This window comes from Elephas maximus, chromosome 27, assembly GCF_024166365.1.
Source record: "Elephas maximus indicus isolate mEleMax1 chromosome 27, mEleMax1 primary haplotype, whole genome shotgun sequence".
In the NCBI taxonomy this organism is placed as follows: Eukaryota; Metazoa; Chordata; class Mammalia; order Proboscidea; family Elephantidae; genus Elephas; species Elephas maximus.
This window is the reverse complement of record NC_064845.1, coordinates 35,241,574-35,255,003: the sequence shown is the minus strand read 5'-3', so window position 1 is coordinate 35,255,003 and position 13,430 is coordinate 35,241,574. Positions and strand designations below refer to the sequence as shown.

Here is a 13,430-nt window from a genome sequence, read left to right as displayed (position 1 = left end):
GTGATAGGCAAACAATGGCCCCAAAGATATGGAGCTCCTAATCCCTGATCTGTGAATGTTACCTTATATGGCGGAGTGACTTGCAAATGTGATTAATTTAAGAACTTTGAGACAGATTATCCTGGATTACCTGGGTAGGCCCTAAATTTTAAGTAGACAGATATAGGAATACGAATTTTAAGGGAAATATCAAAGCCAGAAATATAAATTTGATATTTAAAGCATGCACTGGATGAGCTCACAGAAGGATCCAGTGTAGAAGGAGAAGAGGTTAGTTAAGACTAAAGACTGTACCCAGTGGCAAGCCAAACTTTAAAAGTCAGGAAGGTAGGAAAAACCAATAGATCACCAGAGAGTGATGCCCTTGAAACCATGTAAGAAAAGTATTTTGAAAAGATACAAATGATCAAGTGACCACATGATAAGTCAAGTAAGAGGAGGGGTAAGTAAAGGCCACTGAATTTGGCAACATGGTGACTCTGACAGTAGCACTGTATGAGATGGACTGTGTTATGAAAAGGGACTAGAAAGAGCCTAGAGGCAAGAGGATCAATGAGGAAACGATAACAACAGCCAAGATTTATCAAGAACTAACTGTGTACAACGCTATGTACTTGACACGTTTTATCTCAAATTCTGACAACTCTACAAGGTAAGTCCTTTTAAACACATTTTACAGATGAGGAAAATCAATTTCAAAGATATGTGCAAGTGTCTTGCCCAAGAATCTACACAAGAAAAAGTGAGTGCCAGTGAAGGCCGTGAGATTCAAAACCAGAAGGAAGGGAAGCTGTGAGAAAAACAGAAACAGATCCACAAGAAATGGGCATTGAGAAGGATGAATTAAGGTTTCTAACTCAGACTTCTAGAAAGATAGTAACCGTTCTAACAAAAACAGAAGATACATGAAAAAGAAATGGAATGGGAGATGGTAAGGGGACTGTTAAGAATGAACAACTGTGATGGTAACTGATGAGATCTTTTTTTTTTTTATTGTGCTTTAAGTCAAAGTTTACATACCAAGTCAGTCTCTCATATAAAAATTTATATACACCTTGCTATATACTCCTAATTGCTCTCCCCCTAATGAGACAGCACACTCCTTCCCTGCACTCTCTTTTCTTGAGTCCCTTCCACCAGCTTCTGACCCCCTCTGCCCTCTCATCTCTTCTCCTCTCCAGACAGGAGATGCCAACATAGTATCATGTGTCTACTTGATCCAAGAAGCTCATTCTTCACCAGCATCATTTTCTATCCCATTGTCCAGTCCAATCCCTGTCTGAAGAGTTGCCTGTGGGAATGGTTCCTGTCTTTGGCTAACAGAAGGTCTGGGGACCATGACCTTCGGGGTCCTTCTAGTCTCAGTCAGACCATTAATCTGGTCTTTTTACGAGAATTTGGGGTCTGCATCCCACTGCTCTCCTGCTCCCTCAGGGGTTCTCTGTTGTGTTCCCTGTCAGGGCAGTCATCAGTTGTAGCTGGGCACCATCTAGTTCTTCTGGTCTCAGGCTGATGTAGTCTCTGGTTTACGTGGCCCTTTCTGTCTCTTGGGCTCATAATTACCTTGTGTCTTTGGTGTGATGAGATCATTTTTAAACATCATAAGCAAGGGATGCCAGTGAGATATCAGTGGCGGGAACTTCTGTGGTCAGAATGGGGCAGACTCAAGTGTTCGGTCTAAATGCAAAATTAAAAAACTCCAGCAACGTGAGTCTTGACAGCAGGATTATTATCCACTTTCCAAGAAAATCCCCAACATGTGATAGGCAGCCCTCCATTTACCTGCAGTCACCCAGGACTGATACAGTGGGTGCATTGACAGTCGCCTGATTCGAGCCCTAGAAGGATGACAGTGACTGGAAATTGGCAACTGGAACCTCATGTCCCAACAAGCCATGGTACCGCAGCTTGTACCTTAAAGAAAAAGAGCACAAGTAGACAGTCATTTCATGATCAAGACACATCAGGTTGCATTTATACAAATCGTAAACAGCATTAGCTTTATATAAATGTATTTTGAAACTGCCTTAGTCGTTTAGAAAAAGGCTGTTTTCAGGAAGCTGCTCTCCCCAGTTTCAAACAGCACCTCTAGCTACTAAATAACAAAGTGCTTATTGCAATGCTATTACAGAACTGTTTAATGAATGTAAATTGAAAGTGAATAATTCATTAATTACTGGTACTGTTATTAACTGCCAAAGGTACCCACAAAAACAGAAGCTCTAGAGAAGATATAAACTGAATTTGGTAAGTCAAAATGTTCAGGATGCCTTAAAGAACCAGCGATGTTTTGCGGCCATTCAATGATCAATTTACCAACTCCAAAGTGGCAGCAGCTCTGTAGTTATCATTCAGTTTCAATCACTTCCAGGTGCCTTTTTCTCCTAGATATTCTAAAGATGAGTATGGGTATACAATTGCAGTAAAACTGGGTAAGTACCTGTGTGAGAATCTGCCCGTGACAACTCAAACCCCTGTGGGAAAGCCCCCTCATCCAAAAAGAACAGCGCCTGCTCCAACACTGGCAGCTTGTTATGAGAGAGGCAAAGAGCACATTCTTGGATTGGTCTCCAACTCCAGTGGAGAGATGGGGGATAAGAAAAGGCAAGACACAGCTGGGTCCCTTGGCTGTCACCATATCACACTCCGGATGATGGCTCAAATAGCTACAGGTAGCATTGGTTGCGCTCCTCAAAGCTGATCAAGGTGCCTAAAAGGCATCGATGTAATTTGCTAGTTTATACTCCATTCAAAAACCCGTTGCTAGGCGAGGTCAGCACAACTGGACTAAACCAAAAGCAAAGAAGTTTCCTGAATAAACTGAATGCTTTGAAGGCCAGTGAAGCAGGGGCAGGGATTTGGGGACCATGGTTTCAGGGGACATCTAAGTCAACTGGCATAACATTCTGCATCCCACTTTGAAGAGTGGCATCTGGGGTCTTAAACCCTAGCAAGCGGCCATCTAAGATGCATCAATGAGTCTCAACCCACCTGGATCAAGGGAGAATGAAGAACACCAAGGACACAAGGTAATTATGAGCCCAAGAGACAGAAAGGGCCACATGAACCAGAGACTACATCATCCTGAGACCAGAAGAACTAGACGGTGCCCAGCTACAACCAATGACAGCCCTGACAGGGAGCACAACAGAGAACCCCTGAGAGAGCAGGAGAGCAGTGGGATGCAGACCCCATATTCTCAGAAAAAGACCAGACTTAATGGTCTGACTGAGGCTAGAAGGACCCTGGTGGTCACGGCCCCCAGGCCTTCTGTTGGCCCAGGACTGGAACCATTCCTGAAGCCAGCTCGTCAGACATGGATTGGGCTGGACAATGGGTTGGAGAGGGATGCTGGTGATGAGTGAGCATCTTGGATCAGGGGGACACTTGAGACTATGTTGGCGTCTCCTGCCTGGAGGGGAGATGAGAGGGTGGAGGGGGTTAGAAGCTGGAGAAATGGACACAAAAAGAGAGAGTGGAGGGAGAGAGCAGGCTGTCTCCTTAGTAGGAGAGTAATTGGGAGTGTGTAGCAAGGTGTATAGGGGTTTTTGTGTGAGAGACTGACTTGATTTGTAAACTTTCACTTAAAGCACAATAAAAATTACAAAAAAAAAAAAAAACCATTGCCGTCAAGTCGATTCCAACTCATAGCAACCCTACAGGACAGAGTAGAACTGCCTCATAGAGTTTCCAGGGAGCGCCTGGTGGATTCAAACTGCCAAGCTTTTGGTTAACAGCCCTAGTACTTAACCACTACGCCACCAAGGTTTCCGATGTAAGCACAGCAGAATTGTAATTCCTCTGAATGAGAGTACAAAGTAGGAAAAAAAAAACAAAACAGACGTGGTAGCTTCTCAAACGGTAGGCTCGAAGCCTATATGGGGGAAAAATGTGAAAGTAAAAACAGAGGAAACAAGCTCACCCAGCACATCTTTAGCCTCTGAGGAAAAGTGGGGGGCAGGGGGGAGTAGTGAAGCAATTAACTGTTGTTCAGGTCCTCTCCCATGCCTCTTTAAATCCTCAAAGCAGCCCTTGAAAGGATTAGCTTCATTTGAAGATGAGGAAACTGAGACTCAGAGGAGTTAAGTAGTTTATCTGAAGTTACTGGAATTTAAAACCTGTCTACCCAAACTCAAATGCTGTTTTCCACAAACCAAGCCAGCTGCTTCCCTGACAGAATCAGAGAACGCTAGCAAATCAGACCACTACAATGATTATAAAGTGGCTCATGTAAGAATGAGAAAAAGAAGAAATTAATTGGTTTATGCCTTGAGATACTGACTGCATCCTTTCAAATCTGTTTTTTAACTTAAAAATTCAACGCAAGTGATTATAATTATAGAGGAAAAAGGAGATGGGAAAAAAAATTACCAATTGAAAAAAAAAAGTCACTTTCATGAGATGCCAAGTCCAACCCAGTCAGTGACGTGAAAGTCAGCTTACCAATGCAGAGCCAGCACTGGTGGATGTCCACGGCAAAGGAAGTGATGAGGCCCGACTTCAAATCGTGCTTTAAGGTCCATGCATTGCTTGAAGACCTGAGGTCCCAGCCAACCAGCGAGCCGTTCACAGTGGCGTAGGCCAGAACAGACTGCGCCCCAGAGTTGAAATGGTGCATATCCACAACACAGCCATCCTCCTTCGGGTCTAGGATTCTAGGGAAATACACAAAGCAGGACGGGGAGGCTTTTCCAGCCACTGAAAACATAGCACCAGCTTCCATTTAAGATGAATTTATGTTCTATCCCTGGTCAGGAAATCAAAACTATGTGATCCATCTAGCTGAGGCATCTTTAAAAAATAATTTTGGACTTACAGGAGGTTTGCAAACATCCTAAGGAATGTCCCTCCTTTATACCCTTCACCCACCTTCCCTGCATGTTAACATCTTAAAAAAAAAAAATTTTTTTTTTCATCTTACACAACCATAAAACAATTACCGAGACTAAGAAATGAACCTTGATATAGCGTTATTAATTAAAGTGCAGAATATATTCAGACTTCACCGGTTTTTCCACTAGTATCCTTTTTCTGTTTCAAGATCCAATCTAGGACAACACTTGGAATTCAGTTTTCATGTCTCCTTAGTCTCTTCCCACCTTTCATGACCCTGACATTTTTTAAGGCAGCCGGTTAGTTATTTTGTAGAATGTCTATCAGTCTGGTTTTGTCTGATGCTTTCTCATGATTAGCCTGAGGCAATGTGCCTTCTCAGCACATCAGTGAAGGAGTACGTGACATCAATATGCATTCCTGGTGATGTCAACCTTGGTCATTTGGCTAAGCTGGTGTCTGCTAAGAGTTTCCATTGTACTTATTATTTTCCCCCCAATATCTGCGGGAATATTTTGAGACTATAGAAAATTCCTGTTTTTGCTAAAGCTTTTGCCCACACGTTTTAGCATCCATTGATGAGCCATGCCTGCACCAATTATTACTGTGGTATTCTAATGGTGACTTTCTGATTTCCCTCATTCCTTCTGTATTTATTAATTAGAATTCTTTTGTAAAGAGTTGTCTGTCACTTTTGCCCCATTCGTTTATTTATTCAGTTACTTATTTGTATCAATATGTGCTTGTGGATATTTTTTTAACTCATGAATTACAATCCAATATAATCATTTTTTTTTGCTCAAGTTGTTCTCACTTTGGCCACTGGAAGCTCTTTCAGATTCGTTCTCGGGCTCTTCTGATATCTTTTTTGAGCACTTTGTATCTTTCTAGTGCCAAAAGATATACCAAGCTTATCTTGTATTTTCCCTGCCTCAGGCCTAGAACCAACCAATTCTCCAAGGGGTCCTGGTTCCTTTTACTGGAATATGGTATTTAAACCAAGATCTGGGCACTAAGTGTGCTTCACTGCTGCAGGGGTGTTCCTGCGTGTAGCCACTCTCAATGGACAGAGCTAGGAAATATATTATGTCTACTATCTCATACATGCAGACACATGTATATTTATTTGTGTGTGCATGTACATGTACATAAACTTAATATACATACACAGATCTACACATACGCATATACATATACCATGAGTCTGTACTGATAAAGTAGTATCTCTGACTCCTATCCAGCACCAGGTTCATTCTTATTTCCCCCTTTCCTTACTTGTAATTTTTTTCTCCAGCAGTGAGAAATATACTTATTTGTTAGATTCTAATATATTTTTACAGTAGTTTCAGAATTGCTAACCCATATCCCTGTGAAAACAACCAACTAGAGTACAATATTTGTGTTTGGTTCCTTTTGTCATTAGCCTTGCAGTAAGTATCCAGTTGAAACAATGTTTTCCAAAGTTACTCAGTTTGGCTCCTTTATTCTCCATCTCTTTCATTGTGACTATGATTCATTTGTGAAACAGATTCATTTGTCACAGATTGCATTCCATTCATTGGTCACAGATTGCTTTCCATTTTTTCCCCATATCCTGGTTGATTTTTTTTTTTCAATTTACATACAGTAAAATTCACTTTTTGTAGCGCAAATTCTAAGGGTTTTGACAAATGTATAGTCATGTATCTATCTCTACCCAAGCATACACAACAGTTGCATATCCCACAAATTATCTTATACAGCCCCTTTGTAGTCAAGCCCTTCCCCTACTCACAACCTGTTTTCTTTCCTATGATTCTGCCTTTTCCAGAAGGTCATATAATAGGAAACATACAATACATATAGCCTTTTTGGGTCTGGGTTCTTGCATTTAACAAGATGATTTTAAGATTCATCAATGTTGTTACATGAATCAATATTTCTTTCCTTTTTATTTATTTTTGCTGAGTTCTATTACACTGTGTGGGTGCACTAGTTTTTCCCAAGCTTTTAAGACCAGAAAGGATATTACGAAACACACTGGCTGGCCTCCATAATTGGTACATATCACGCTTTCGCACATAATGTTTTAGTTTTATCTCTTAGACCAGGGGTCAGCTAACATTTCCTGTAAAGAGCCAGATACTATAAAGAGCCAGATGATAAATATTTTAGGCTTTGCGAATCACATACATCTTTGTTGCATACTCTTCTTTATTTTTTACACTATCTTTCAAAAATGCAAAAACGCAAGGATCACTCCTAGTTTATAGGCCACATTATATATGCTGTCATTTGCTGGCCCCTGTCTTAAACAAATATTTACAAACATTCTGACTTCGACAGTTCCCTCCAGAGGGGTGATGAAAAATCCAAACGACAAAAAGTGAAATGATTCTACAGATTCTAATTGTTAAGATCCATGACAATAATTGATCTGGTTGAATGAAACAAAAAACGAGGCTTATGCAAGGTTTCCTTGGAGCACACTGCTGTCAAGCAGAGTGAAATCTATGCATCTTGGCACAATCTCCCAACCTAGGTAATTGATGTTTGCTTAAAGACAGTAACATTCAGAGTAAAAGGTACAGCAGGCTGAGCGGTAACTGTGCACAGGATGTGTGCATCTGCGCGTCTTGCCAGCAGTCACCCCACATTTTCCCAGAAACTTTTTGTTAATTTACATGGAATCCAAAGGTGCATTACTGTACAGTCATCGTCTGATGAAATGGGTTTAAAAGAAAACTGGCAGGTATTTGTTTTTAGCTAAAGGCCATACATAACATATTCCGGGCAAAAGCTGCCCAAATCTCTTTTGTGAATGTGTTGAAAATAAGTGTTTTCAAATGCAAAAACAAAAAATCCTAAGTGACCCAACAAACATCCGTTTCTGTCTTAGCTGCCCAATGGCCATGACTTAACCACTAAACCACAAGCACCTCCTCGCTCTGCTTTTTTTAGGCCTTCCTCCTAACCCCCTTCATGCTGGCTCCCGCTGTCCCTGTGACAGCACGTTTGTCCATTTCTTCCACTAGACTTCAGTTTCAAGAAAGCATAACATATCTTATTTGTCTTTAGAATCCTCAGAGTCTAATACATATTGGTCAGTTGAAAAACAGTTCTGCTTTGTCTTTAAATATCTCACCTTTCACAGGTGTTTAATCTGTAAGTGACCGTAATTTGTAGTAAGAAAATTCTTAAATAAAAACAGCTAGTATTTTGTTTTAAAAATAAGATAAATCATCTATCTAAAAGCTCCATACCATATTCCCATCACCTACAGAGTCTTTAATGCCAAGTGACAGAATGCTGACGTTTGAGTTTTCTTTAATGAAGGACACTCAAATTCTACACGCCAGGCAGACAGAGTTGAGACGGAACCTGTAACTGATAATTAGGTTATTCGGACAGATTCCAGACTGGGATGAGCCACAAGTTCAAAGCTGCCCCTCTGACCTTTGACAAACTGGCAGAAAATAAAACATGCAGACATAGTTTGTTGAAACTAACTAGATGTGATAATTTTGAGCAGTTTTATTTATTTCATGCACTTAAAAAAAAGAAGTACAATGTAAGAGGCCTTCAGTTGATCCAAACTACATGGGAGGGGGTGGACATTAAATTGGCACAGTACACTACACGCAAAGTTTTAAAAAAGAAACCAAAGATGGATACCTGCTTTGTAGAGGATGAATTTTAGGAGACTTGGGCAGCTTAGAAGCCTCTATCCCAAGAAGCTGGACAGCACCATTATCAGACGCTATAGCTAAGTAATGGGAACCCTGGCAGAATGTGAGCGTCTTGACGCGTCCTCCGATTCGGCTATATGTAAGAATAGATCTGAATGAGAGAAAAATAAAGTTTCATTTCTGAAAAGGCACAAATGCATTATTATTGTTAATGTTAAATAAATGCCCACATGACATTTAACAAACAACATTAATACTTTAAGGTCCATTTTATCTCCCTAGTTTCGTAATAAAAACAAGAATCCCGCTCAAAAACACTGGAACAAAATCACCTTTTCTTCTGATACCTCCTAATGGCCACCTTAACCTACACTGCAGTTCTTAGACGGTTGGTCCTTCCTTCTTTCTCAGAAGGAAGGTCCTTTCTCAGGTCCTGACTCAGTTCTCCTCCAGCTCCTGTAATACTTTAAACCCTTAGTCTAACACCCGTCTGTTATTTTACACTTCCTAAAATGCAGTCTGGCAGAGCAGGAAAAGCACTGGCTTTGGGATCAAAGGCTTGAGTTCCACTACTGACTATCTGTATGATTTTGGTCAAGCCGCTTAACCTGTTCTGTGCTGCAGTTTACTCATCTGCAAAACAGGGATTGCCTCATTTACCTAACTGGGTCATAATGATGATAATATATAAAACATTGATAAATGTAAAACTTTATTATAATCTTCAATCTCTCCCACCTACCTGCTGACCACTTAAGCTGTCATTTCCATTCCTGTTCCTTAAATTCACTGCCAAACTTCCTGAATATACAATCTACACAGGGTGTCTCCTATTACCACCAATTCGCTCCACTACTCCCCTCTGCACAGGTTGCACCCTCATCATTCTAAGGGGCCATTACCTCGAAAAGGTCACAAACCCCTACTCACCGAATTTATTAATCCTTTTTTTATAATTTATTTCATTTTATTACACCAGTTAAAAATACATATTAAATCTACAAACACTATCAAACTACAGAAAACAATAAAGTAAAATCATTTCTACCACCCAGAGACAAACGCTATTAACATTTTATAATACATTCTTCCAAAGGGTTATCTACACATATCACAAATGTACATACTTACTTTTTTACATAAATATGGAATATTTTATATACTTTTTAAATACTGATGACCTCTCTCTTTTACTTTTTTATATATAATAGTTTCATTGAGATACAATCCACATACCATAAAGTATACAATTCAGTGATTTTTAACATACAATAAAACCTATGAAAGCTGGAACCTGTGTAAGGTGGAAACTTGTCAGAGAAAGCAAACTCACTGGGTATTTATGAGGTAGGATTCTTAATAGAGAGCGAGAGAAAAGTGGTAAGACTGCACCGGGGAAACAAGGCAGTCCCGTCACATTCCGGCTCTCACAGGTTCCACTGTCACATTCCGGCTCTCACAGGTTCTACTGTATTAACAGAGTTCTGCACAGGTCACCACTACCTAATTCCAGAACATCTTCATCAGCCCGAAAAGAAACCCAACCCATATCCATTAGCATTCAATCCCCTTGTCCCTGTCTCTCACCCCCTGGGAAAAACTAATCTACTTTCATTTTCTATGGATTTGCCTATTCTGGGCATTTAATAAAACTGGAATCATACAGTATGTGGCCTTTGCATCTGGCTTCTTTGACTTAGCATGATGTTTTCAAGGTTTATCTACGATACAGCGTGTATCAGTACTTCACTGCTTTTTATGCGTGAGTCACACTCTATTATACGGATACACCACGTTGGTTGGTACCTATTCATCAGCTGATGAATACTGTGGCTTCCACTTTCTGGTTATTTATAAGCCCCGACTGGCACTGCCTCCTCAGGCAGCTGCAACGTGAAACAACTGCTACTATTATTTTTGGCAAATGCCCTGTGCGTAGGGTTTTTCTAACACAGCAAGCTGAGTCAAGTAATGACAGGCTCTGAGGATGGAGCTTTCGGTGGGCTCCCAGACAAGCAAAATAGTGACACTTCTCTGAGGCTTTTGGGGAGTTCCAAAGCCATTATGACCCCTCTAGTGGCTACTCGGGAGTCCTGGAGGCGCAGTGGTTAAGAGCTCGGCAGCTAACCAAAAGTTCAAATCCACCAGCCGTTCCTTGGAAACTCTATGGGGCAATTCTACTCTGTCCTATAGGGTCGCTGTAAGTCGGAATTGACTGGACGGCCACAGGTTTGGTTTTAGGGGCTACTCCGGAGCACTGGTGGCACAATGGTTAAAGCACTCGGCTGCTAACTGATAGGTCAGTAGTTCAAACCACCAGCCACTCTACAGGAGAAAGATGTGGCAATCTTCTCTAAAGATTTACAGCCTTGCAAACCCCATGGGGCAGTTGTACTCTGTCCCACAGGGTTGCTATCAGTCGGAATCGACTTGAAGGCAAGAAGTTTGGTTTGGTTTAGTGGCTACTCCAAAAAAATCAAACCCACTCCGGTGAAGTCAATTTCAACTCATAGCAACCCTATTAGACAGAGTCGAACTGCTCCATAAGGTTACCAAGGCTGTCATCTTTACGGAAGCTAACTGCCATTTTTTCCTGAGGTGCGGCTGATGGATTCAAACAGCTGAACTTGAGGTTAACAGTCGAGCGCTTTAACCACTGAGCTACCAGGACTCCTTAGTGGCTACTAGACCTCGGATTTTCACAGCTAACGTAGTTGTGGGGAAATTAGTTTTCAAGGTTATCATTGAGTTGGGAAAAAGGGAATGTGATTTAAAAAAAAGTTACCTTGAGTCAATTCCAACTCATGGCAACCCCATGTATGTCAGAGTAGGGTTTTCAATGGCTGATTTTTCAGGAGATCACCAGCTCTTTCTTCTGGGGCATCTCCGGGTAGATTCAAACCTCTAACCTTTCAGTTAACAGTGAGCAAGTTAACCAACTGCACTATCTAGGGGCTCCAGGATGGGATTAGGGCAAGTTAATGAGCTTATTCTTAGTTATTTCCTTAGGATATGGACACAGTAAAGGCTCGTGACCTGTACTGTCAAAAAACTCTCCGCCAAAAACCAAACCAAACCCACTGCCATCAAGTCGATTCCAACTCACAGCAACCCTATAGGGCAGAGTAGAACTGCCCCATAGAGTTTCCAAGGAGCGCCTGGCGATTCGAACTGCTGACCTTTTGGTTAGCAGCAGTAACACTTAACCACTACACCACCAGGTTTCCAACCCCAGGGGAGACATATCAACTGTATTCCACCAGAAGGCACTGTATAAAAATGCCCCAACGGCCTAACTAGGTTTTCATGCTACTTGGGTTTTTAATTGCATTTGAGAGCTGCCTTTGGGTCCATTTCTTAAAACTCTCTCTTCTGTTCCAGTCTATCTGGTTTTTTCTCTCTCCTTTTCTGGCCCTGCTCTTCCTGCCCCCCAACTTCAATTTCCTAGGATGCAGGCCTCAGACTTTTGTTGCCCTTTACATTCCCTTTCCTTCAGAGTAGCCATACCACTCAAAAACTTCAACTGTCAACACTACTAATGATTTCAAAACATGTAACCCTAACACTGAAAGCTTCCCTGCGCTCCCTCATATTGTTCCAACTCTTCACTCTGACACGGCTCCACTCAGATGCTTTACCTCAAATTCAGCAAGTACCAAGAGATTGATCCCCCCTAAAACTGAGAAGCTAAATGAGCCAGAAATAGGACAGGCCAAGAAGCAGACATGGAAAATACATTACGTGATATTATATATGATATTATAAAAGAATAAACTGAAAATCTGGGCAAAGCTTTAGAAAAATGGCAGTTTTTCAAGAACTAACCTCAAGGGACAAGCTGAAAGTGTAACTCAAATAGGAAAGATGAAAACAGCAGAAGTGAGAACCAGGTGGCCTAAATCACCACTCGTAACTCAACAAAAAAGTCAGAACTGGGAACTGGCTGCTCAGCTAACAGAATGCAAGGGGGAAAACCTCAGTGGTCAGAATGTACTAGAGTAACATTTCCTAAGGAGAAACATCAGTTTTGCTGCTCTTGCCCTACTACCAGCTGGCAACAATAATGGTCTCCCTCTCCTTTCATCAGTCCATGAAGGCATGTGATGAGGGCAAACATTTCCCTCCTCCTCACCCTGGACCTGGGATAGAGCACATCCAAGCCAAGGCCTACTGCCCTCCTCTACCAAGAGAGTCAAATGTTACTTCAGAGCAAGAGAGCAGCTGCCTCCAGGCCAGGACCACTGTCCTAATCCACACTCCTCAAAGACTATGCAGCCCGCTAAAACACCAGTTTCTGGGATAGCACTGTCTGAAATGTGACACCAGGATACAGAAGCATGGCTCTGTAACAAGAATCACATGGCAATTAACAAGGGGGGGAGGGGATTTTGCAAAGTGCTTATAAAGTTTACTCTTATTAATGAAATGTATCCTCCTAATAAAAAGGAAATGAATAAAATTGATGATGATAATAATGAAGAACCACCTGGAAAATAATGATCAGAAAAGCCCAATGCCGTTGAGTCGATTCCGACTCATAGCGACCCTATAGGACAGAAGAGGTGTTTAAAATGCTAATCAAAATGCTAGTCAATGGTGGGAAAGAAATCAAAAGAATGATCGCAGGTTGTAGGGGGAGCGGTAGGGATGGAATGGGAAGGGCCATGCAGTAACATCCTGGTGTGATGGTCATGTTCTGTATCTGCACAGGGTTAGGCTGCACAGGGCATGCATTTGTCAGGACTCATGGTATGGTTCACTTAAGATCTGTGGACCTCAAAGCATATCAATTTTAGGTCAAAAAGGAAAAAGAACAATAAACAAATATTAAAAGTGTACGGATGTCTGCAACTTACTTTGAAACACATCAAAAAATAAATAAAGTAGATTGATGGTGGATGGATAGATGAATAACTATATGACATAGCA

At 41.3% G+C, this 13,430-nt stretch overlaps 1 protein-coding gene across 2 annotated transcripts in view; it reads right to left on the bottom strand.

Annotated features, from left to right (window-relative positions):
- The window catches only part of PIK3R4 (phosphoinositide-3-kinase regulatory subunit 4), an 81,285-nt gene that overhangs the window by 7,605 nt on the left and 60,250 nt on the right, over positions 1–13,430 (bottom strand). For both annotated transcript variants that reach the window (XR_007515597.1, XM_049870747.1), the window contains exons 14-16: positions 8,488–8,652; positions 4,444–4,655; positions 1,783–1,914 (exon numbers count right to left, since the gene is read on the bottom strand). Coding sequence is in view for 1 of the 2 variants with exons in the window: in XM_049870747.1 (XP_049726704.1) it covers positions 1,783–1,914; positions 4,444–4,655; positions 8,488–8,652 (509 nt within the window). In the remaining variant the exon portion in view is untranslated. The remainder of the gene's footprint in view (positions 1–1,782; positions 1,915–4,443; positions 4,656–8,487; positions 8,653–13,430) is intronic.